At 38.9% G+C, this 26780-nt stretch overlaps 1 protein-coding gene across 1 annotated transcript; it reads right to left on the bottom strand.

Moving 5' to 3' along the window:
- Positions 1 to 1481: 1481 nt before the first annotated feature.
- mmp25b (matrix metallopeptidase 25b) lies at positions 1482 to 25850 on the bottom strand. The gene is made up of 18 exons (XM_078278858.1): positions 25789 to 25850; positions 22754 to 22866; positions 21625 to 21850; positions 21225 to 21419; positions 19352 to 19434; positions 19113 to 19269; positions 18753 to 18826; positions 16583 to 16715; positions 10522 to 10613; positions 8731 to 8863; positions 8455 to 8599; positions 6987 to 7288; positions 6578 to 6760; positions 5314 to 5398; positions 4954 to 5036; positions 4579 to 4731; positions 4043 to 4336; positions 1482 to 3839 (listed from the first exon to the last, which is right to left on the bottom strand). Exons 3-18 carry the CDS (start codon positions 21728 to 21730, stop codon positions 3589 to 3591), a joined length of 2469 nt encoding a protein of 822 aa, XP_078134984.1. The 5' UTR covers positions 21731 to 21850; positions 22754 to 22866; positions 25789 to 25850; the 3' UTR covers positions 1482 to 3588.
- Between the last annotated feature and the right edge of the window lie 930 nt (positions 25851 to 26780).

Raw genomic sequence — 26780 nt, 5'->3', positions numbered from 1 at the left:
AGAACTCTGTTTACTGATATTTTCTAATAGTTACTTACAAATTGTCCATACATACCAATGCTTTATAGTAACTACATTTGGTCAAACCTGAGAAAAGAACATTACATTTTAATCAAAATCCCTAAACTCTACTACCTTTAAGAATGATTTAATGCATTACATCTGCAGAGCTCCCCCTCAAAAGGATCACAGCGATGGATTCAAATAGAAATTAAAATAATAAAATACAAGAATAACATAATTGTTTGTAACATGATAGTAATTAAATCAGTGTAAAATAACTCAAATATGAAGAAAATGATGTCACAACGGCTACTTCTGCGCAGTAATTATGCACTTTTTTAGTCATCAAAAAAGGCTTAGATTGCCCCCCGCTGACTGAGTACCTGTTGCTGAGTCCACATCTCTGTTTGCCGAACTGTTGCATTAATACGGTCAAGAAAATAAAATCAGCTTAATGGCCAATAAAAAGGTGATTTTTGTTCTTGATCATTCACGTGTTAGTGAGTGAAAACCAGTTTCATGTACAACATCAAACCCAAAAATATAAAAATGGGGCAACAAAAAACCACAACCCAGTCTGCAAGTATAATTTACCATATTTCTGTTTGTACTGCAGTGTATGTAGGCTATATCTGAATTCAAAAAATATTTAGCTCTGATAAAGAAATTGACAGTTGCACTTCAGTATGTTTGTGTGGCCAGAGGTTGTGTAGAGCCTCATTATGAGATAGCAGCCTGGTGCTGGATTTCTGTGTTGAATTTCCATGTGTTATCCTGTACAGGCTCTGTAACCCAAATACTTGAAAATGGAGGGGGTGAAATTCTATAGCAGGATGGCAGAAGGACGCAAAATGTAAACCGTGTCCGAAATCATTCACCCATTCACTACTCACTATAAAGTGGGCTAATAGTGAGTAGTGAGTGATTTTTGGACACAAGTGGACTATTTTCATGGGTCAGCAATATGTTCTGAAAGAGGGAAAGTATTTGCAGTGACACTGGCCTTATACTAAAGTATAAGGTGGATATTTAACATTTTATGACATAATATGCTTTTATTTTTTGTCCTCGTCAGTGCAGATACTGTTAGCAAATGAAATGTAGCCATGTTGCCAAGTGGATGTAATGAAGATTTGACGCGTCAGTCAATTGAATGAACGACATTATTTATTGCAATAACATAAGTTACATGTTTCCTTTAAGCACTATGTTGCACTACCTGCACATGTAACAGAGCTGAACTCATGTCAAGTGTTTCTAAATTAAAATGATATTGTGTCAATCTCTTTTCTTCATTTATATTTACTGTAATATTGTGGATCAAACATGTATCAGAATGCTTTAAATTAATGTTTCTAGAAAATTTCTAGTGAGTAAACTTTTTTCTTTTCTTTTTTAAATGGCATTATGTAACAGCATCAAATGTGATCCCTATTGTTGCACCTGGACTGAACTTGAACCAGACACTTGAGGCGGGGTTACTGAGAGGACTTGACTTTATAGTTCACAAAACAATAGAATGCATAAAAGCCTGTTGTACTTATCGAACAAGGTGTACTTTACTTCAAAGATCACACTTTCTTTTTTGTGTCAGTAACACTAATCCTCAAACTAGAACATTCCTTGACAGATGGCTTTTCATTCTTTATCCTTTACTCCATGAGCATCTGATCATGCGTTAGAGTTCAGAAGTTCAGATGTATCTCATTCCTCAGCAACTTAGAGCTTATCTAGACATTTCCCACTTGAAGAACAAAATAAATACTCCTATGGAACCTGTAACTCACTTGAATAACTTCGAACTAAAGATTTGATGGTTAACTAGATGACAATTAATTTATTCCATGTTAAAAAAAAAAAAAGATGAAGGCCTTTGAAGTAAGCATGCACAATTTTCATGTCATTGTGAAGTTTGAAGCAAAGTAACTCATTGTCATATTTAAAAGTTAAATCAAGTTTTCAGTACTCATTATGCATCATTTTACGTTGGTGTTCCAGGAGTTTACTGTAACAGCAGAGCTGCTAGTTCTTATAGCAATCCATCTTAACCAGTAAGTCAGAAGATAAATGTAAACCAACACTGAGGAACAATAGATACTCTCGTTCATCAGGCTAAACAACAATTGTTTTTATCATTGTACTTCTGACCTGCTGTAACTTCTCGGATTCAATGTCACTAAGATTAGTATGTCATGTCTCAGAGGATGTGGTGTTGCTAATGAAGATACCAATCAGTTGTCTAGTTTGGTTACAGGGCTGTAACTGGAGATCAACATGTACTCTATTATCAAGATTTATCATGGCATGTGAGTCTTGAATAACGCTGTTTTTGAAGGTGCTGAGATCAAGAGATCATTTTCAGACACACCGCACCAAAGAGGAAAGTAATATTAAGAACTCTGTTTACTGATATTTTCTAATAGTTACTTACAAATTGTCCATACATACCAATGCTTTATAGTAACTACATTTGGTCAAACCTGAGAAAAGAACATTACATTTTAATCAAAATCCCTAAACTCTACTACCTTTAAGAATGATTTAATGCATTACATCTGCAGAGCTCCCCCTCAAAAGGATCACAGCGATGGATTCAAATAGAAATTAAAATAATAAAATACAAGAATAACATAATTGTTTGTAACATGATAGTAATTAAATCAGTGTAAAATAACTCAAATATGAAGAAAATGAAGCTTGACTGTGTAAAGATGTCACAACGGCTACTTCTGTGCAGTAATTATGCACTTTTTTAGTCATCAAAAAAGGCTTAGATTGCCCCCCGCTGACTGAGTACCTGTTGCTGAGTCCACATCTCTGTTTGCCGAACTGTTGCATTTATACGGTCAAGAAAATAAAATCAGCTTAATGGCCAATAAAAAGGTAATTTTTGTTCTTGATCATTCACGTGTTAGTGAGTGAAAACCAGTTTCATGTACAACATCAAACCCAAAAATATAAAAATGGGGCAACAAAAAACCACAACCCAGTCTGCAAGTATAATTTACCATATTTCTGTTTGTACTGCAGTGTATGTAGGCTATATCTGAATTCAAAAAATATTTAGCTCTGATAAAGAAATTGACAGTTGCACTTCAGTATGTTTGTGTGGCCAGAGGTTGTGTAGAGCCTCATTATGAGATAGCAGCCTGGTGCTGGATTTCTGTGTTGAATTTCCATGTGTTATCCTGTACAGGCTCTGTAACCCAAATACTTGAAAATGGAGGGGGTGAAATTCTATAGCAGGATGGCAGAAGGACGCAAAATGTAAACCGTGTCCGAAATCATTCACCCATTCACTACTCACTATAAAGTGGGCTAATAGTGAGTAGTGAGTGATTTTGGACACAAGTGGACTATTTTCATGGGTCAGCAATATGTTCTGAAAGAGGGAAAGTATTTGCAGTGACACTGGCCTTATACTAAAGTATAAGGTGGATATTTAACATTTTATGACATAATATGTAATTTGAAACCAGCTTGTGGCTTGTAATGTACTGTGAATATAATGATGTGAAGAGCCTATATTACCCTCAACAGAATAGTACATAAACAGCCACTTGGTTTCAAACTAATTCCATCCATCTATTTTCTAACAAATTCATTAATTACCAATATAACAGAGATCAGGTGGAGCCAGCTGCCTCTTAGAAATGGTGATGATGCATTCAAGTCACAGAGACACTCCTTTGGGGAATGAGGACGGGAGGTTGCAGGCGGAGGAGCTGGACATCTGAGCCAGTCTACAGCGATGGATTTAGGAGTGACGACAGCTTGGTTCAGGCCTCCGTTCTGCAGCACCCAGTAAAGGTTGTCCTTGAAGAAGTAGGCATCTCCTAAAGAGCAGCAACAGCAGGATAATAGTGATTTCTAATTTAAGATCAATTATTTTTCCGTTGCTTGAACACTTCATACCTTCCATACCAAAATGCCATCACCCTTAAAAAAAACCCTCAGTGGTTTTGTTTATTTAACTAGCACTCGTGCCAGAAACCCATCACATATTTATGCCTCTGAACACAATGGGTGCTTATGTTACCTTCTCCCCAGCTGATGATGTCATCCATGTGGGCGGGCACTCCTTCCCAGAGGCTGTTGTCCCGTGGGTAACCCGACTCTGGCTGTCTGGTCACCTGTTCGCCCTTACGGCTCTCGTCAAACCTCCAAAACTCCCCACCGCTGAACAGGTAGGTCTTGCCGTTGTGGGCCCAGACGAAGGCTGCGTCCACCCTGTCCACCAGCACCCCGCTCTTTGTCCTCATGCCCCATTCGGAGAGGGGCCGAGGGTAGCCGCTCATAGCCACTGTGTCCTTAAAGACCCAGTACTGAGATCCTGGACAGACGAAGGAAAGTGTGGGAATTCAGAATTGACTTGTCTAAAAGAAGTTTGTAAATGTTTTGTGTTTCTTGGGTGGTTGGTATTGCAATGCAATACAATGATTCCTACTTGACATTATTAGTTAAACAAAGCTCTTGTTCTACAGGGACCATGCTAACATTTCATCTTAAAATAACATCAAACAAAGACGTGAGAAGAACCATTCATGCTCACAACTGCAAGATTTATTTTCTTACCAATAAAGAAGATGATACTGCTGTCGCTCTTTCTCTCGTACACAGCGTCAACCTTGTTGGTTCCTGGCGGGAGGCCCATCCAGAAGTTTCTGATCTGAGCCGGATTGAGGGACACCAAAGACCCATCTCGCTTAGTTCTCCAGAACTGCTCACCTTTCCAAGAGAAGCAAGTGAACATGATATGTGTCACTACAGACACACACACACACACACACACTACAGATGATAAAGAGGAGTCTATGTATGAAACTAAAATACCAGCCAATTCTAAATATTGTTTTTTTAAATGGACAATGTAAAAAAATGATTTGGGAGATTTTAAAGTAAATTTTTACTTTGTAAAATGTCTCTATTTTGTGCATCCCTGAAGGTTACCTTTAAAAAAGAAGACCTCTCCCCTGATATTTGCCACTGCGTCAAAGCCTCCCTGACAGCGTTCGTTGATTAAGGGGTCAGAACTGGAACAGAAAAAGTTAAAACTCAGGTCAAATTATATTTCACAGGATGTAGTTTAATAAAGACTCACTAGAGGGCGAAACAAGACCAAACTGTCACAGTGGGGATTGAGCAGAAGGCTTTTATCTGCATCCACTGGTCTTAGACTCATCATCATTTATGAGTAAACTGAGTGCATTGATGGGATATTCATAGTTTGTAAATGCAAATGATAAGTGCTTATTGTCTGGATGGATGTTCAGTAGTTTGTATTGTTTCCTGTGGCTCTACTCTACTCACGGCTGTGTTGGTCTTGTAGGAGGTGGACTGGGCAGGCGTGGGAGATCAGGATCAACACCCCCCTGTGGTCCCCCATCCTTCACACCTACAACAGAGTAGCAACAGCAGACAATGTTGAAGAGGCGGTGAAAGCTGATGACAGCACTACAAAAATTGTACAAGCAACCCACATTCACTTCAGTAGCCAGGGGAGCTTCACACAGAATGCAAACACGTTATATTTAAGACAAGGAAGAAAACCGTTGAAATGCCTGTGTGTGAGTGCACCTTTATACACACATTACCAGACCAGTAACCAATTTTATCAGAGTTTTTTTTTGGCCATCTTGATTGGTTTTTGTTGCCTTTTATATCCTTCATGCAATGAAAAATTAACATTTAAGAATTTTCTTAAAACTTTACTTACTATAATACAAACTATCATCACATATACAATAAGTAACCATCATCAACATTTTCTACTTTTTTCAGAGCCACTTTAATGTACTCCATTACAGTAGGAAGGCCACTGCCTACTACAAACTATCAGTGGGCATGTTTACATGGACAGTAAGCATTTTATACCACAATAAATCTAGTAATGTCAAGAAAAAGAAAAATGTGACAGTGCAGTATTGTAAATACATTTTACTATTTCAATATGCATTCTCTTTACTTGTATTTATTTATTTATCTGTGTCTTGTACTTTTCCTCCTATCCCTTGCTGCTTCAATAGTGTGAATTTCCCCATTGTGGGATTAATAAAGGATTTTGAATCTTAAATATTGAATCCTGGATAGGATTTAAGGCCAAAAGGAAATTTAGGGAGATTTGTAACCATATTAGTGGCGTGGTAATAGCAATTTTGGTCTTCCTGATGGTTGGCTGGTCTACCACTTTGGCCAAGACTGGAAATTATTGGCACAACCATTGGATGGATTGCCATGCAGTTTGGTTCAGATATTCATGGGTTAACCCCTGACTACCTACAAAACTAATGGCATTCATATCAGTCCTCTCTGTTTATGTCAGTATTTTCTTTAGCCAAATTAAAACCATAGAACAAAGCAGTTGGAGGACTGCAACATTCTGTACAACTGCGAGAATATACAGTAAGCCATTCTAAGCTCCGCACAGGAGTTCACGTTTTCATCTTTAAACTAAGATTTAATATCAGACAAACATGAAAAACACCACATATCAATAAATACTGTACATACATATCAGTGACCCTGATACTCTGTACTCTGATCCAGATTGTAGTCAGTCCAACAGGTTACTGACCATAAAGCTGCTGGATGGCCAGCTTGTCGTCCAGGGCCAACTGGAAGATGCGAATGTCTCCCACAGGACCCTGGTAGTACGGCCTCATGATGGACGGATCAGTGGAGGAATGGGACAGGCCCAGCGCATGGCCAAACTCGTGCACTGCAACTGTGAACAGGTCTGTGCTGCCACTGCTGAGATCTGAGGAAGTGTGAAGAAAAAGTGTTACTGGAACACATAAACAACCATGATTTGGAGGTTTGAGGTCACTGAATAGGCAGACGTCTTTACCTCTTTTGCTTTAGGCACCAAGGTTTCCTTTTTTTAATTACAATGGATCACTTTTTCATTATCATTGTACATACTGTCATCTTGATAACAGGTCTTCTAGTCATCATAAATCTATCCATCATGATTTCAATCATACCTCCATAGTTCCAGATCTCATCATCATCAAAGTGTGTGTCACCCGCCACTTCATCTCTGCCGGGGAAGAAGGCATGGGCCAGGGTGCCACCCTGCCCGTCAAAAGGGTACCCATCGTTGTGAAGCAAGCGGGCAAAAGTCACTCTGATGTCCCCTCCAGCTGCCGTCCCGCTGTCACCCGGCAGCCGACGGAAAGTCAAGGGGGCGGCGTCGCTCCAGGCTTTGAAGGCGTGAGTCAGGATGTTGTCCACCAGAGTGTCAGGCATGCCGGGTGAGAGGGAGGCCGATGGGTAGCTGTGGACACTGCAGACAAGAATAGATTTAGTTTTTTAACAAAGTTGTAGACTGTTATGTTTTAATTATTCTCTGAAATTCTTCACAATGTTCCAAAGTTCATCGAGATTGAGTTTTTAAAAGAGTTACAATTTCCACAACTGAAAGGGATATTTTGCTTTTCGAGAATTATGCTATTTCTCCTGCTTAATACAAAGTTAAAGAATAAATCTGGCCATTCTTTATTTTTCTGATTATAAACAGATCCAATAAAAAGATCAAAACCAACAATGAAACATAAGTATTGCCTGTGTAGCCAAAACCTGATATAGCTTATTGTGTATATAAATCATTTGTGCCACAGAGCTGCATTGTTGTCCAAAACTGTTAAAAGCACACCAATGTATAAACTGCACTAGGTGACATGTTTCTATCATTACTTCCAAAGTGGGCGCTCAATGGTGTTTTTTGCCTCCAACGACGCCTTCCAGGCAGCTAACCCTAACCTTAACCCTAAACATAACCATTGCCGCGCTGCCTGGGAGGAGACGTTGGGGGCAAAAAACACCAAAGACCAAAGTGGGCCCTGTGGTTTATTTTGCAACAACCCCGCATACACCTTCCTATTGCTGGAAATGCTCACACATATTGTGCACTGAGTAATGCAGCTGTTTCAGGAAATTACTGAGCCTTTCTAAAAACAAAAACTATATTTTTGTGGCCACATTCTACTTCAGTAGAAATGAATTGGCTTCAGAATGACAAGGTAGGAAAGTCTGAGAGTATTTAGTGATGGACAAACGCATTTGTTCCAACGGATGACACTTTTCAACCATAAGAAAAATATAAATAGCACTATAATTAATTTATTTTGCTATTTAAATATTATTAATTATTAAGTCTTATTATATCTTGTGTTATATCTTGTGTTTGTAAATAGGTGTTGATAAGATTGTGTGACTTTGGATAAAAAGAACAAAAAACAGTACGCTTCCCCAAAAACCTTCCTCTATTAAGGTATTTAATAACATTGTTGGTATCAAAACCAATCATACTTTGGGTATAATTCAAATCTTGTTTGGCATCAGATGTAACGGCTGTCATTTTTTACGCAATTGTAAATGATACACAGAGCTTGATGATTCATACAGGGATGACTTAAAGCCACAATGTAACATGCATGACAGGAAACACACCTCCAGGTGAGGTCTGTCTTGTGCCACTTAAGGCCTGACAGGGCGTATCTTTTCCTCCTCCTCTTCCTCCTCAGCATATCCTCATTACCGATAATATCAGGGAGAGAGCATCGAGGCGTGGACATGAGTTTGAGGGTTTCATTGTCTGAAAGAGAAGTTGATCACATATAGTGTATGCTGAAACTAAAGAGCAGATTAGAGGAAGTTGACCTCATGTGGCCCTAGATATGTGAAATCTCATATTGTCCTGATAGTTTTATGTTGAGAGGTTGTTACCGAGCACCCCGGTTTCCTGGACCCCGCCGAATCTCTGCATGACACGAATGGCTTTCTCAATCCCGTCTTTAGTTTGCAGTTGACTTGTGCGCGGGTCAGGAGGAGGAAGGTAGCCATATCTGCTCAACCAATCCTATGCAGAAAACAAGGAAACCAGAGAGCATTTGGTCATCTGTTGTTTCTCAGAAATGATAACCACAGCACAGGATGAGGGCCAATAACCTTCACCATTAACACACTCCTAACCACAATGAACCAACAGTATCGCTGAAATCCACCTCTAACACAAGTTCAATTCAATTTCAATTTCAATTTAATTTAATTTTGTGTCAAATAACAACAGGAGTTATCTCTGGACATTTTACAGATAGTAGACCACAATCTATAGTTTACAAAGACCCAACAGTTTCCCACGAGCAAGCATTTGGTGTGACAGTGGCAAGGATAAACTTCCTTTTTAAAGGCAGAAACCTCAGACAGTCTCTGGCTCTTGGTGGGCGGCCATCTGCTGCTGCCAGTTGGGACAATATACAGAAATATGATTCATTATAATTATAGCAGTTGGCATGATGCACCGTGGCACTGGTAACAATAAAGATAATAGAACTATGACCAGAAATAATAGTTGTAGCAGTTGTAGCAGAGTAGAGTTGACTTCAAGATTACAGGCAAATGCCGATGCCATGCGGAGGCTATTTGTTACTATAGATCAGACCCAGTACGTTTCTCACAATGCAGTGGGTCAGCCTTTTTTACTCATTAATATTACATCCTGTCCTTGTTGAGTGAGTCGCTTGATGGCATAAAGGCAGTGTACGATTAACAATTTGTTCTATTCAGAACAACTGAATAGAGAATGAACTGGATGTGAAATAAGACGATTAATCTGGTGTGGTATATTCCTGTTAAGCATGTAACTATGTCAAAACAAGCAAGGGCTGTTTTGAAAAGTGATTTTGAACCCTACACTTCCTCTTACATTGCCTCCACCCTTCTTATGTAGGAAAAGGTGTTGGCTCACTTTCAACAGTTGTCTTTCAGTGGTTTCACACTGTAAAACATCTCCACCTGAAATAATTTCATTTTCTACTCAGTCCTTATATTTTATTTCCAACAAAACAAATTGCTTCTAGCAAGTTCTGTTTTTTTCTGGAGTTACTTTTTTTTGACCGATAATATTTTGAAGTAGTCGGGTGACCTTATTTTTATTAAGCTGTATGATTTCAGATTAATGTCTTTTCTTTTGTTTTTCATAAAGCTTATTAGTCATATGGACATTGTACGCCATTTTGCACCAGCCTCTTTGTTATATGTAAGTTCCTTTATGACACCTTGCTCATATATCAATCAGAGAGAAGTCTGTGTAAGACTGATGCAAAGAAAGGCCCCACACACATATTCACATGTGAATGGATACAACACATGCAAGCAAGTATGCAAAGTGCTTTATGCCCCTAAAAAAACTGCTGATGGTTTAAAATCATCCTCACTGTGTGAATACATATTTGTTATTAAATGGACATTGGTAGGATTTAAATTGCTTATTTGGCACATAAGTCCAAATATAATCAATGATACATATCAACTAACTGTCATCGCGTAAGAATTACACTGAGCATAAACAAGCCTAGCCTATAGAAGAAAAAAGAAAAAATGTCTAATAGAAAATTAGACAGTTATGATGCCAAGTAAATAGGCACTCAATCACACAACGGGCTTACATAATTACAACAATGTAGAGTTTTGATAGCCTACAATTACATGTTTCTCTCTCTCTTTAAAACTACTCACCACCGCTGTACTGTACTGCTCTGGCACCGCTGATGTGCTTCCCGTTAAGGTCAAAAGCATCCACAGCAGAAGACCCAACTCCATTCCAGTCACTGCAAAAAAAAAACGCTGCATTATTTTCAGAACACTTTTCATTTGGAGAAAACAGAGACATTCCTCGTTTCTAATTGCATCCGTTTCCTCCAAACCATCCCAAAAGCCAAGAGCACTGAAACAAAGCTCACCGTTGTTTCTCCTCTGAAGCTTCAGTCTCTCTTGGGACTAGGCTGGGCTGATCGATCAGTCGACTCTCTCTGGCTCTGTCCTCCCTCCTCCCGCTCCCTCCCGCCCTCACTCACAGTAGAGCGGGTGTGATTTTCTTCATCCACCCGTAGCGCGTCATACAGATGTTTGATCGAGAGAGGGAGCGCAGTTGCGAGTTGCTACAGGTTACAGTTGGGAAGATTAAATATAGTAATGATTTTCTCCTCTGTCTGATTATATTTGGCATCTTCTTCATTATCTCTAAATTGAATTAAATTGATTTAAATCTGATTTTAGTTCCACTTTCTACCCGTTATAAAGGGTTTGTTCTGCAGCACCTTTCCAGAAGGTAAGGCCAACTAGCCTAGCCTACTGTCTTTCTGTGTCAAATATTGGAAGCATTTGTGCAAAGATTTTGATATTCATACAGAATAGAGAAAGGCTTCAATTTTTACATTGTTTACCAGAAATGACATAGATAAAAGAGAGAAAGGGAAAAATAAAATAACATTTTTGAGTTTCTTTTGAATTTGGGTTTTGTTTAAGACAAGAAATAAATGAGGAGCATATTATTTTGTATTGCTTATTGCTTATATAAACACAATTCTCTCCAGATGTAATGCGGCACTCCACAGCTTCACTGGAAGGAACTTCAGCTTTTCCAGAATTAAAGGAGGCATATAATGTTTTTTTCTGCTATTAGCCCAGAGTGTTGTTAAGGAGCAGTCACTGGATGGATCATGAATTAAAGAGCTGAAAGACAAAGTCATACTATATTGAGATGGTTCAATAATTAGTCGGACATGGCCAAATTAACCTGTTTAGCTACCCAGAGGGCCCAGGATTTCTGTATGTCAGATTGTGGTCATCTCATGAAAGACGATTTTATCGAAAAAGCACCATGTGTGTCACATTCTGCCTCTCTGTCCCTCCCTCCCTCCAGCCCCTAGACTGTTAATATACAGTCTATGCTACAGCCACATTCCCACTTCCCCAAACCAAACAAGAGGAACTGAATCACAGTGAGCCTAAGGCTTTTGGGGTTGTCAATTTTGCTCAGTTGGTTATCAGCCTTGCAGCCAGGCATTAATGTTCCCTGATGTTTGCTTTTTGCAGATATATTGGTAGTAAGAAAACAAATTGTTTTATAATTAAACTATAGATTTTACAAACCCATTATATTGGGTTCCCATATCTGTTATTGGGTCAACGGTGATAAACTGCCACCACAGTATCCTGCCTTCCGCTTTTGAGTCTAGATGACGTAGCAGACCGTTTTAGCTTCTATCACCACAGTTGCATCCTTTTTTGGCTTGCTGTTGCCTCCATGTTTTAGTCAAAAGTCCCCTATTCAGTTTGACAGCCTCGCCCAACTTTGGTGCAACAGATTGTTGGGTTGTCGACATTAAAATGACTCAACACTCAATGTAATTTTACTCACATTTTGAGTGTAAAGCCCTTTAAACAGGGCTCTAAATGAATGTAAATAAGGTTTCCTGGAAATAAAAATGTTCTACAAAATCATGTTTATCACAAGTTTTTAATTGTCTTTGGGTTGGGAATGGGATAATTACTTTGTCTAAAAAAATGTTTGCATTTGGTTTTTGTGCCCTTCTTGACATAGCATAAATACTTTTATCTAATGTTCATTGACAGCTGTTTTTTTTTAAATACTTAAGTTTGTTGTTGTGAATGGCTCTAGAGTACTCTGTACTTTTGACATGTTTTCATAGTATTTTACAGAAACTTGGGTCTGACAATAATATATTACAATTTCAGACAACTGTACCTTTCTTTTCTAATAACTCTGTACAAAGAAATAGACCCTTATTAGCTTATACTGTACCAAACAGACATGGCAACCCTGGCCAAAAACCAGAGCTGAAAATATATTGGTGCCAATTGGTGCGTTTCAGTCAACTGAACATTAAAAATTATGATGTTAATGAGAAATGAGCCCAAATCAAGACATCATTTAAGTTCATATTTAAAAGTCTAGTTTGCGATTCATTTGGACATTGAAAATGAAAGGACCATTTCATGTTCAATTACATAATCATTATAGGACCTTTTATGCTTTGGAATACGCAGAAAATGATTTGTTGGTCGATTTTTAATTTTGACTAATTGTGAATTTTAAACATGACAATGAATGTGATTTTATTTTATTTTTTTATATTTTTGGTAACACTTTATATTAAAGTACACTAATACATGCACAACAACTTCCTAACTTACTATCAATAAGCAGTAATTGGAAGGTTATTGAGGGAAAACTCATAATGGCCTAGTAGCTGTTGAATATGGTCATGCAGAATAATGCATTGATAAAGGCTTATAACATGCTACAAATATGCATACTATTTTGCCAGTGTTTTTCAACACAAAGTACTTAAAATACATTTGGGGGAAGTTGATGACGCTGCATAAACTGGAGTGCATCCGCATCTCATTTCAGAGTCTTATGTTGCATGTTCTTTTTCTCTGCAGAGCATCACAGGTATCATCTCTCCATGTCCCTCCCCCCTCTTTCTCCTCTCGTCTTTAATTTCTGTCCATCCTCCAGGGCCACAGTGAGTCATGCCATTAGCAGAAAATGCTGCCCTGCTAATGGTTGGCCAGTTTCCGCAATGTCCACTTCATGATGGACGCCCAGTTTATGCTGTTGCTCCTTTTGAAGGCATGTGGATATTAAGTGTTGGATAATCTCACTCCTCCACACTGACCCTCAGATGCCAAGCATTTCCAAGCCCCAAAGAGTAGCCTACCATTTTAAGACTACATCATATTGACAACATTATTTTTTAATCTTTTTATCCTAAACAAATAAAACATTTTAAAACTGCCCTGCAATAACTGATTTTGGCCACACGTCAGCAGCAGAAACAAGTTGTCGACCACACATGCTTATCACCTTTTAATATAATAATATATAATATATAATATGTCAAAGAGTTGCTTATTTACACATCCAGCAGATACAGACCAACATTAGCGTTCATTTAGAGTTGTTTCTGTCGACACTTTCTCACTCCCAACTCGTCGCATACGGCCCTTTGGTCAGTACCCCTTGGCATCATGGTTTGTAGCACTCTGGGTAACCCTTTGGTGCCATTTTTCAACGTCCATGGTATGGTTAGGTTTAAGCAACAAAACGACTTGGCACTATTAAGAAAATATTGTACTTTGGGTTTAAATAACTACATTTGTTAGGCTAATAATCAGTCAACGTTGACTTTTGGTTTCACACGAGGCACAAACTGTAGCCTCCTGCATCCATCCAGTCACCATGACAATGATACTCTTTTAAGAAGTTTAACAATAATTTAATTGACACCAAATATTTTTCACATTATACTAAATTTGCCCCCCCCCCAAAAAAACAAAAAAAAGAAATTGAGTAATGGTGATGAGAATAAGAATCATATTTGTCAAACATAACATCATCTCTGTATGCATGTTAGCAATACTGTCATGTTAAAATCAACCTATTTAAAAAAAAAAGAACCACACATCAGAAATAAAGACCTTTGATCCATTACACACTTTTATTTTCATTAAAGGGATCCAAGGCCTTCACAAAAGGGTTGACTCTTGGTAGCTATACGGTACTAACACAACACACAACGACAACAGAAACCACACAGAGGACTTGTGTGAACGAGTGAAAAGACAAATAAATAAGAATTGAAAGACATTTCAAATGCGATTAAACTGAGATGCGTCAACAAAACCAATAATCAGAGGAAAGTGAGCAGAGGTTAAAACCCTGCAAAGTACAGTAACTCTTTTGTACAATACTCAATTCATTTCTGCAAGTAGCTGATTGTCTAACAGATTATTTTGGTCATGCACAGTTGATTGTCATTGTTATTGTATTGACAGTGTTGCGATCATTTCACAGTTTTTCCCTTTTTTTTTTCTTTTTTTCTCCCCTACTTCTAGCTTTGATTGTCAGTCTCATAAGTGTTTGAATTTGATGGTTTGAAGGCAGCCTCTTTTGTTTTCTGTGTAATGATGCATGGTTGTCACTGACTGATGGATATGGTTCATTAGTGATGTACAAAAAGATCCCTGCCAATCAAAGTACGTATCACTGCTAAAGCTGTTATGGAATTGCTCCTGTTTTTAGATAGATCAGATAAAAAAAAGTCTATATATATATATATATATATATATATATATATATATAAATATAAATAAAGAAATCTAATTGCTTTATTGTAGTTTTTGGCAAAAGTAATCTGTGATACTTGTAAATAAGTCATTTTTATGTTCAGCCATGTTATGTTCAGACACTATCTGATAACAACATTGACATGGTGCGTCCCTAATGATATTGTTTGTGCTTTCAGGATGATTTGAGTCCACAACGTGCTACATTCTTCCCTCCATTAACATCTGATAATATTCCACTGTTATCTTCATCATATGCAGATGTCTGTACAAAAATATGCAGAATCAATCTTAGTGTAATGTTGCTGGCAGGGCAGGCAGGATTTACGTATTTACGGTAAGTTTTTAAGTTTTAGTAAACATGATTGCCATAAGCGAGTCTAAAATCTTTAGAGTAGCCTCACACAGCTTATGCTTAGGGAACACATCATTGAGCTGCTCAAGTAACAAGAAACTGTGGTTACACTTCACAATCCAGACATCTGCTGGCATTTACTTAGTACCATTGAATCACTTATTTGAATGTCTGTGTGGTAGAATTATAATCCTAACCCTGCAATTTACTCAGCATGTATGAGCAGAAATAATCTGATTTTTTTTGAAAACATCAAGGCTACAGTTCATAAAGCGTTTTAGTTATTTGTTTTAATAAAGTTAGAGGCAGTTAAGTTTATTTGGGCTGAGAGCTGATGGTAACATCAAGTCGACTTTCTTAACTGAAACTCAAAAGCAGTCTCCTGCCACCTCTATGGATAAAATGTTTAACACAATCTAAACTCAAAAGTCCACTTACTGGCTTTTCAGAGCTTTCAACCACAGACTGGTTTTCAGATTTCTATCCAGTGCTTTGTGTAATAAACAGTGCATTTTCTTTTTCCTTGTTTTTTGGATCATGAAACTTTCTAAGTAAAAGCCAAAATGTTCAACACAAAATATGGTAATTGAAGGGTTTTGAAGGGTCCAATGCTAATTCTCAACTATCGGGGGATATTAAGCTCTGCCACTTGTTGCATCTCGGCAGACGGTGTAACCTAAGCCCTATCCTAATCCAGACTCTATTTTAATCCTAAACACACCTCAAACTGATACTATTCGTAATCTTGACCTCAGCCCTATGATTAACACACTATCTAAACAAAAAAGTGCAACCTGATAATACTAAGCAAATACCAGTATAACCAGAGTACAGTCAAGTGCAACCAAAGCTGCTCTTGGCTGAATTTGTAAACATTTAATGCATTTTGGGCTCTGCAACTGATTGAGGCCCCCTCTATAGCTCAGTCCTGTGCTTCCTTACAACCCGTGTGTCCCCATATTGTTTTCTCAACACTTTTTTGTTACATGCCCTTTTTTCGTTCTTCTGTTTTGCCGGTTGGCAGCGATTGTCTGTTGTTCACTGTAACCTGGCCCAGTACTGACCCAGGTTATGACTCATGCTCTGCTGGTCAGTTCCTGGGACCTGGACTGGCACTGAAACGCCGGGCGATATGAGCCCTGGATGGAAGCGAGGGAGAAGAAAAACAGAGCCAGCCAGTCAGTCTGTGGAGTTTCATTTCAGCAAGCAGTCAGAAGTAACACAGACATAAAGTAAATGTCTCCACCCCCTGTTATCTAAACCCATATGTAGCTCAGAAAAACTCACCGGTGTTGGAGTTGGCTGAGGAAGGAGTCTGCAGGTGAGGGGAGGAGTACGCCGATGAGTCAAAGCTGCGTGGGGCAGAGGGGGATGGAGGTAACATGCAGGAGTAGGAGGAGGTCGACTGGGGAGGAATAGACTGAGAGTAGACAAAGAGTGGAGGAGAGAGACAAATTTGTGTTAGGGTTATATGGAAACAACAGTCTATATCATCTAAGAAAACCTCTTAAAGTTGTATATTCCCATTATTGTTTACTACCCCATGGACTGTAAAGGCAGTTTAAAGTAGTGACAGCATTAATTCAGTTTGACCACACAGAGGCGCTACAGTAGTGTCGTATGGTAGGAGTAAAGTGGAGCAGCAGCAGCCCAAATCCTTATGCAAAATGATTTCACTTATTTTTTTTTTTTTATCTTTGGCTTGTTTTTTCTTCATCCATTGATATGTGTGATTATAAATTATTTTTATTAAAACGACTGTGTGTGTGGATCCCTGGAAGACCATAAACCTAAAAAGGTATTCAAATAAAGAATAAAGGATTACTAAACAAGAGACATACTGAAAGGTCTGCTTACCATGCCTTGTGCAGAAAACATTATTTAATGCACATTTGTTAAATGTTTTCTGTATAAGTCATGGTGTGCAGACTTTTCAGTTTGTGTAATGTCTAAGTGGTTTTGAAGTGCTGGCACCCGAGCATGACATTTCATAGAAGAATAGAGTCAAGCATGTGTCTTAAGAAGAAGTCAAGCGGAGACTGTGTTATCCCACAGCGGAAAAGTTCTTTTAGTCAGTCAGAGGGTCAAGAGAGTGGAATTCAATCCCACACCATATCAGACAATTAAACAACAGCAGCTAAAACAATGCAGCACTAAAACTATTATGGATGTATTCTGTTAGTTTGCAATCTCAACATACGTAAATATGTATACAAATGGTTTCCTCTTAGTTCACTACTGCTTTTATTGCTCTCAACAGCTGTGTCTTGTGTAATCGTTGTACTCTATGCTCTGTTGTTTTATCTTGTAACCTGTTCCATTTTGTGCTTTGTTTTGTCGCTAATCTTTTTGCTTCTGTGCTGTCTTGTTTTGTGTTAAGTTCTGCTCTGCTTGTGTTGTTTTTCTTTCTTGTTTAACATCAAGGCGAGGGGACTAAAGATGAAAAATAGCCTTTTGGCTAATTCTGGCATTTTTAACATATGTATAAGCATGCATTTTATTAATTCTCACTGTCCCCTTTTAAAATAAACTGAACTGAATTGGATGTGAAACAAAAAAACTGAAAATGTGTGTATTTTCATGCTACTGTTGAGGCTTGGATGATAATTTAAAATGTAATTGATAAGCGCTGTGTGTTTGTCCCCCAGTAAAAATATCAGTGAGTTCAGTGTACCAAGCTTCTATAGATTGATCTTAATCAGGCAACGATATAACTGCTTCTTCTGTCAAAAGAAAAATCTAGTTTTCAAATTGATTTTGTTTACTGATGATTCCCAGACAATGGCTTGGCATGCAAAGGAAATCATTTGACCCCGCTGATAGTTTGTGTTCATCACACAGAGAAGCTTTAACACTAAAACTCTACTTAGACTGTTGAGAAATAAAAAAAATAAAGACCGTGTTGTTAAGTAGTCTTCATTGTAATGAGCTGTTTTATTTCCATTACCAACAGGAAGCCTCCAATTGGTAATCTTCTGGAATAATGGGTGAGGCTATTTTTGCTGTACAAATATCACAATTAAACTTAATCAGAATCAAGATTTTTTTTACGTATCACCACCTTTCTGCCTCTTTAAGAAAGTCAATATAATATTTAAAATCACTGCATAATTCACATATTTTCAGATTTGCTTATCACATTTAGGCTAACTTGTATTATGATTATTAAATAATAATGATATGACATTTGTTATTGTGAATATTATGTTAGTAATTTGGCCTGGGCAACAGAAATATTAAGAGTTTTGATAAGAGGAATAAATATTATAGAATGTAATTATGAATATGCCGTAGCAGTAGTCTTTATTTATTTGCATATTTGTTTTCATGATCATATGTTTTATACTCTTTGCGTAAAGGTGGTGATAAACGAGCTCTGTTCTGTGACGGTGACCTGCTTTGGTAAAGTTTGGAAGGTGCTGATGAATGATGAATGATGAATGATGAAATGTCCAACCTGGACTCCAGATGAGAACACTGACAGGGAGCTGTAGCTGGGCAGGGACGACTCAGCCTGACTCAACATGGACCCTGGAGAGAGACACACAGAGCAAGATGGTAAGCACACACACACACACACACACACACACACACACACACACACACACACACACACACACACACACACACACACACACACACACGTGTGATGCGCTCTAATGGAGGAACTCTTATGGTTTGCCTGCCTGCAAATGTCACTCTGAGTTTTGTGTTTTGTAAACTAGTAATATATTTCTGTCAGCAAACAGAAATCATAGAGAGCGAATGTAAAAGTATAACTGATGTATGAATGAGCCAATGAGTGTTTGGTGTTTACCTGCACTGCTGCTGTGCGGCTGGTGATAGATAGATGTGTTAAAGGAAGTGGTCAGAGGGGCTTGGCTCTGTGAACAGGAAGTCACGCCCCCTGATCTCCTTTGATTGCGCAGCTTCTCCTCCCTCCTCCACTTGGCTCTTCGATTTGAGAACCACACCTGTCAATCAGAAGAGTTCTGTCAGTCCTTTTTATCGTTGACAATCCACATGTTGTTACAGGTTATGCATCAGAGGTCTTACCTGTATCCTGGCCTCTGGTAAATCAATCTTGTTGGCCAATCTCTCCCTCGCAAAGACATCTGGGTAATGTGTCCTTTCAAACTCTGTGGAAGATATATTAACTAATGTCAGACACACTCAGTGTGAGTCTTAATCGAGGATGACAGGACGACTGCGGAGAAGCTCGCCTGATAACCCGTGCTGCGTGGTGTTAACACATTTTTAATTCATCTGTTTATGTGAAAAGAAAGTTTGTAGATTCAAATGAAAATTACTTTTATTCACCTATTAATTACTGGAATATTTTGACATATATTAACCTGCTCATAAAGTAATTACTACTTAAGATCAGCTTCACTAATTCTCTTGTCATGGAGTGCACAAATCCAGGAAGCTGAGATGTATCCTTACAACCAGATTTGAAATATTTATCTGTTGCACTTTGTATAAATTATGTATCATTATGGAACACGCAGAAAGTTCAAATGAAAGGATTCAAGTTGAGAAGCTGCCGAAGCACTTTATTTTAAAGTAGGCTGACTAAAATTAAAAACGAAAAATCCTTACAGGTTTTCATTTAGTCATCATTCGTTGTCTACATGCTGAGAATCTAAATGTGGCATTGTGTCTCACTTGTCAGCATTTTATTAAAATGATCAGTGTTACTATACTGACTTACAGTATATACCAGACACAGAGGTTTAAGGTATAAGGTAATAATCCCTGACTCAGCTGTTGTTTAAACAACAGTGAGTTTGTATCAATGAGAATTTCTGTATCAGTATTTATTACGGTATTTGTACAATATTATTTGTCATCGTGGCAGTTAATTTAGAGTTGACAAACTGCTGACATTTTTGTTGTTGACAAGTCTAAACGAGAATATGCCTCACCCTCTAACTGACAGTGTGAGTCATCCTAATGAACTCTGAAGTTTCAGGTCTGGTAATGGAGACGTCTTTATAGATGTAACTGTCGACACTTATGATGCTTAACATTAGTAAAGCATGTCAATAGAATATCAACAGAGAAACCAAAACAACAGTTAAGACAGAGTTGGTTACATCTGAAAAGGCCACAGTTTTTTTTTTCATATCGCTGAACATAATAATATTAACAGGTTGTGAATAACCAAAAACGTATGTTCCCTCTGCTAACACATGGTTGATAAATCCATATTGCACAAAGATTACAACGATGGCTCTATATCTTACGTCTGTCTCACAAATTGCTCTAATTGGCTTGGTTGTAATTGGCGTCTGTGTCAACACATGATTGTTATTGTGCCTTGGCCGTGTACTGAGGTCAGTGTACCTCATTAATGTCATTTGCAAAGAGTGACCACAGTGATACTTTTCCACTTGGCTGCACAGTGGACATTGCGTCCTTATTTAGCTCAAGGGCCTGCTGCAGCCATATCCAGGCAAGGGTGGCTTTCTGATCCCTCTCAGAAAATATTCGGCTACAAGGGCCGGAACTTGCTGCATAATACAACCACAGTAATGATGCATTATCAGAACTCTGCTGTACACACATGGTGCAAAAATCTTTTTTGGAGCAGGGAATATTTGTAATATGAGTTAAGATTATGGATAATTTGCATAACAAAGTGATCAAGGGTGGCACTGTTTGCGCGCCCATGCAGGGATTGATAAAAAATCCTCTTCTGCCAAAAGTATTTCCTTGTCATTTCTCATATTTATGTCCCCTGCCATTTACCAAAAAGCAGTAAACAATGTGCAAAGTCTCTAATCCAATGACAAAGGTGTTGGCAGGGGGAAAAAAGCAGCCTGACAAGCTGCGTCGTGACACATTCTGGTCTGGCTCGTGCCCATGGAGGGCGGTGATTGGCTGAAAAGCAGGGAGAGAGCTGTGCGTGCTTGCATGGCCTGACCTTTCTCCAGAGCCTCGATCTGCTCCTGTGTGAAGCTGGTCCTGTTCCTCTGCAGCTTCCTCTTGAGCTGTAGCCTCAGCTGAGACTCCTCGCCCTCGTCCCTCTCCACGGGGACTCCTCCCCCTCTGCCCGTTCCCCCTCCCCCTGCCTCCCCACCCATGCTGCCCTCCGTGTCCAGCAGACAGCCCTCTGACACTGGCAGAAAGATGAAAATGACAAAAGAGATGTGGGAGTGTCAAAAAATGTTATACATCGGAGCGTCACATTTTATAATATGTGCAGATTCATGCGTTGAACTAACAGGAAGTTGTCGAGACAGCTGCTCTTGATGTGGTCTAAATGTGGTGACATTGAGCTGATGATCTGTGAGCACTGACATATGTTATAATTCTCCCCTCACCTGTGCTGTGTTGCGTCTGAACGCTGGTGGGGTCATGGTACCAGTTGTTAGGCCCACTCCAGTTCGAGCCGCTCTGCAGGTTCAGCATTGTTAACTTCTCATACATACTACGAGTGTCCAAAGCACCATGAAGAGAAATAAAGGAGTCCTGTCCTGTGTGTGTCTGGCCCTAATCACTGTCACCTTTGGCTCTTCTCTCCCTCTTTCGATCCACCAATCCTTCCTCCTGAAGGTGGGGGGGGGGGTTAGGGGAAGAAACGAAGATGAGGAGAAGACGAAGGAGGGGGTCATATTGCATGAGTTCACACATGGTCGGCATTGTGGCGAATTAGCCTCATGATGACAGACAGAAATGGAGTTAGTTACATGGCCGCTGTCGTAACGTGTGTGTGTTATACATTGGTATGCTAGTATACCATGGGGAGCAAAGGTACATTAGAACCCACTCTAAGAAGCCATGACATTTATTATGCTACTTGCTTTTAGCTCTGTCTTTGCTGATAAGCATGAGCTTGCACGTATGCATGAAAGGACACTGCATTTACATGTAGCCACAAACTAACACACACACACACACACACACACACACACACACACACACACACACACACACACACACACACACACACACACACACACACACACACACACAGTGTGGGTTTATGAACAAGATCTCCCCTAAACATTTGAACCAAGCCCATGTTTCAGTTTAAGACATTAAGTGCTCAAGTTTGTCCATAAGTATCATTATCTGCCTAAATAAATAAATGTCTAAGTCTGAGATGAATAAAAGCTTTTCTCTGCTCCTCTTATCTTACATTCCCACTTTATTTTAGAAATGTCCTCTTTGGAGAGTCAAAAAGGAATGCAAAGTCAATACTGAGCCAAATCTCACAAACTACTGCAGCAGCACGATGTCAAAGGTCAAACTTCATTCATTTGCAGCCCCGGAGCAACAATTTATTCATCTGATTTTCAATCACAATCCAGAAATTATCCTATGACAGCGAAGTAACTTGTCGTCCGTCCCTAAGCCTCTACCAAAGTCCATATAAGAGAAGAGATCTCAGCACAGAACGATACACATAAAAGCAACAACATGAAAAGACTTGATTTTTTGCAAACTCACCAAGTGTGCAGGTGAAATGATGCGCTGGGTCCTGTGTGTTACTTTCCTCCTCCGTGGACCTTTATTCCCCTGTTCATTCTACGTCTCTTGTTCTCCAGCTTTGTTGACACTAACTGTGTGTGTGTGTGAGTGTAAGGGAGAGAGTAGGAGAGAGATGGAGAGAGTTAGACAGGGTGAGAGAGAGTGAAAGAGGAAGGGGGGGGGCTCTGGAGAGAAATGCGTCTGCGGGCACTCTTGTCCTCCAAGCGAGAGAGAGAGAGAGAGAGAGAGAGAGAGAGAGAGAGAGAGAGAGAGAGAGAGCAAGAGCCACCGAGGGGTGACAAAGTGAGTCAACATCAGTGTCAAGTTTGAACTTAATGCCAGCGAGAGGAGGAGGGGAGGCCGAGAGAGTGGAGCATAAAGCACAGATAATGGATGCATAGATGATGGAATTCAATTTTAACCATAAATTGCACATAAATACCGAGTATAATCTGCAGTCAAGTGCGTTACTTTTTCACACAAACAAATGCACGCAGACAACTGATATTATTAGATTAAACTCAATGTTCACACTAGGACTCATTTTCATTGATCCTTGTTTGGATACTTTAAATAGATGTTTTAAAACTTTGATAAAGCTTTGACATGTCCCCATGCATCTACTATTGTATTGTAATTTATTGTATTGCTATGTATTGTAATGTATTTTATTGTTATTGTAAATACTGCATTTAGCAACTGCACACAGAAGCAGATATTTTTTAGGCAAGACTAAAAGATAAACAGTAATTATTAGGATTATTAGGAAATTGATATTAGGTTTAGATTTTCAACTCTGTTTAAGCCACTGATTTAATAAAAAAGTTCAATACATAAAAGAGATGTAAAAGAGTAATTTCTCAGTGGCAATATTAGGCATAATAATACATTCTTTATTGGTTTTTCTATCCGCTTGAGCCACCAAAAGTATTGAAACAATGTACTGATTATTTGACTGACTAAAGCTTCAGCTCAGCTTCTATTCTTATTCAGCTATTTGATATTATGCTCATATGGACAGAGTTACTTAATCCTAGCACCAGTGTTTTAAGCCTACAGTGCTGTAAAGGTGCTGGGCAGGTAAAGTTACCAGTTCATTTTTTTTAACAAAAGGGCTAAATAATGTACTGACTTTAAGTAACAGATTTTACAGAGGTATTGTTCTCCTGCTATAAAACACTGAGCTTAAAGCTATTGGACAATAAACAAAGGCATTGTCTGGCCCCAGAGCGGGTTAAAGGAGCACTACACAGAAACTCTTGGCGATAGACACACAAGGTCTGATGTGAGGCGTAAGTAATGACGCAGGTATGACGGTATGTATGGTACAGTCAAAGAGCGGGAGCAGAGTAGAACTGGGGTTTAAATATATCTTTGCAACGGAGGGGAGAGAAGAAGAGAGAGATGGAAGATGGAAGATGGAAGCAGGGAGGCAGAGGAGAGAGATAGAGAGAGTGAAGAGGAAGTATGTGACTTTGGGGTGGGTGTTGGGGCTTGGGGATGCGGAGGGTGCCAGCTTGTTTTATTTCCGGTTGACAAGACTTTGCGCTCCCTTTCTCTCTGTCGCTCCCTCTCTCTTTCATACTATGCTATTCTTTCTCCGCTGCCCCCATTGCTCTCTCTACCCCCCATCCCCCCTTTCTCTGTTACTTTTCTCCGAGACGTGCCTCAGAGAAAGGAAAGGACTTGACAAGTTCAAAGGTAAAAAGAAGTAAAACAGTGTGAAAGAAGAAGCATAAGGATCCTTTAGTTAAGTAAAAGTACTAATAACACTATAACAAATACTCAATTTCAAGTAAAAGTCCTGAATTCAACATTTTTTCAAGTAGAAGTACAAACATGTTATCAGTTAAATATACTTTAAGTATCAAACTTTGTGCTCATTATGCAGAATGACTACATATCATGACATATATTATGTTATTGCATAAACACAAGCAGCATTTTAATGTTTATAGCTGGTTCGAGGTAGAGCTCATTTAAGCTACTCCAGTGTTGGGTAGCTTCATCTACTACAATGCTTCATATGTTACAAGATCATCATATATTTAGTGAAAAATCTACATATCTGTCAAATAAATGTAGTTAACTAAAAAAGCATGCAATATTTGCCTCTATTATGTGTAGTAGATGTTTAAAGTAGCAAAATAAAAATGGAAATACACATGTTCAAGTGACTCAAAATAATAACAAATATTTGAGTAAATGTCCTTTGAACATGGAAATGGAAAGTAAGTGAGGTAAGTTGAATAACAGAACTGCTCAGTTAATTAAAAATTAAACCTAAATATGTGGTGTTAACCCCACACACACCATTAGCTTCCCGCCCCTCTGTTTTCTAGCTGGTTAATCTTTTGTTTTTCCTTTATTCAGAAATCATTGTTCATCTTATTGTGTTCCAGTTGTTGGAATGTGGCTTAACCTATGTGATCCCTATGTGCTGAGTGCAATAATGTGTGTGTGTGTGTGTGTGTGTGTGTGTGTGTGTGTGTGTGTTTGTGTGTGTGTGAGGTGGCGCGTGCTTCACTGCAAAGATTCATGTAGCTCCAGGACATGCATTTTTTTTAGTGCATCTTGTTAGTTCATTCCTGTCACCTCTCTCTCTCTCTCTCTCTCTCTCTCTCTCTCTCTCTCTCTCTCTCTCTCTCTCGCTCCATCCCTTGCTTTTTCAGCGCCGAAGGGGGGATGGGGAAGGGGTGGTGGACGGGCCTGGGAGGGGAGGGGGAGGCGGCTACGGTGGAGGCAGTCACCATGGTTACAATGCCATGACAAATATTCATCAAGTCGTTAAAATAAAAACAAACTGGAGTGCATTATAATTGCTCTTACAGACTGGATCCCATAATGTGTTCATATATTATGAGTGAGAGGAGCATTGTGAAAGGAACTCGCACACAAAAAGACACCGTTAGTGATAAAAAAGTGAACATCAACTGACCTGCGGGCAAACACATATGTGACACACTCACTTACACACATTTCAACTCTTTGTGTAACTTTATTTTTTCCATTACCTGTTTATGGAAGTCCCTATGAGTACTTTGTGAGTCTCTCCTCTCTTTTCTCTTTGTCCCTCCATCTCTTGCTCTTCCTCTGCTGTTGTGTAGCCCGAGGCGATACTGTGATGTGTCCTCCCTCTGTCCCTCCCTCCCTCTCCCTCTCTCTCTGTCCCTGTCACCTTCAATTGCTCTGTGAAACTAGACACACTGCCTGGGGCAGGGAGGCAGGGAGGGAGGGAAGAGAGGAAAAGAGAGAAGGAAAAAGAGAGACAGACAGCTTTATAGACAGGCAGAAGGAATAAACATTTGGTTCCATGTAAAAAAAAATGAAATAGGGTAACCACAGCCCAGATGTGTGGCACACTCTAAATCAAATGAATTATGTTAATGTTCACAATCCAGCCAAAACTATAAAACACTCTAATACTTTTTGCACTGGAAACAGCAGAAACATACAATCAATTACATACACACATCCACCCAATTTGGGACAGTGTTTGACCTTTGACCTGGGTGGTTCATGGCCTACTCCTACATGGATGCTCCAGGATGTTGTGTGTGCTAAAACCCAGTTGTTTCTCCTTGAACACATACCTGTTAAACCTGTTTTGGAACAACAAGGAACATGGAGTATACTCATTACCCCATACAAACACTGAGTAAAGAACAAAACAGTTTAAGCAAGTTCTAAAGAATGAAGTTGTAATACCTGCAATTAATGTAATGTTATAGCCATATTATGTATAATATGAAATAACTTTTAGGAAGAATGTAACATGTAACATTGTTTACATTGGTGGTTGTTTTTTAACCATAAATTGCTTATAAATATTGAGTGCAATTGGCAGTCAAGTGTGTCAGTTCTTAACACACACAAAAAAACAAACAGAAACCAGATACATTACAATACTGGATTAAACTGGATTTTTTTAATCCTCATTTTAACACCTAAAACATAGTTGATCTTTAAATTTCTGATAAAGCTTCTGCAAATTTGTAGGGAAAAT

This window comes from Sander vitreus, chromosome 21 (genome assembly GCF_031162955.1).
Source record: "Sander vitreus isolate 19-12246 chromosome 21, sanVit1, whole genome shotgun sequence".
Lineage (NCBI taxonomy): Eukaryota > Metazoa > Chordata > Actinopteri > Perciformes > Percidae > Sander > Sander vitreus.
Note: the sequence above shows the minus strand (reverse complement) of the source record. Positions and strands in the feature narration are given on the sequence as shown.

Excerpts from the sequence above, each read along its gene's own strand:
- mmp25b (XM_078278858.1), bottom strand. The coding sequence starts at position 21,730 with ATGTATGAGAAGTTAACAATGCTGAACCTGCAGAGCGGCTCGAACTGG. Across the intron at positions 18,827-19,112 it reads GCCGCACAGCAGCAGTGCAG|GGTCCATGTTGAGTCAGGCT; the intron begins GTAAACACCAAA and ends GTCTCTCTCCAG. Across the intron at positions 3,840-4,042 it reads CATCATCAGCTGGGGAGAAG|GAGATGCCTACTTCTTCAAG; the intron begins GTAACATAAGCA and ends GCTGCTCTTTAG.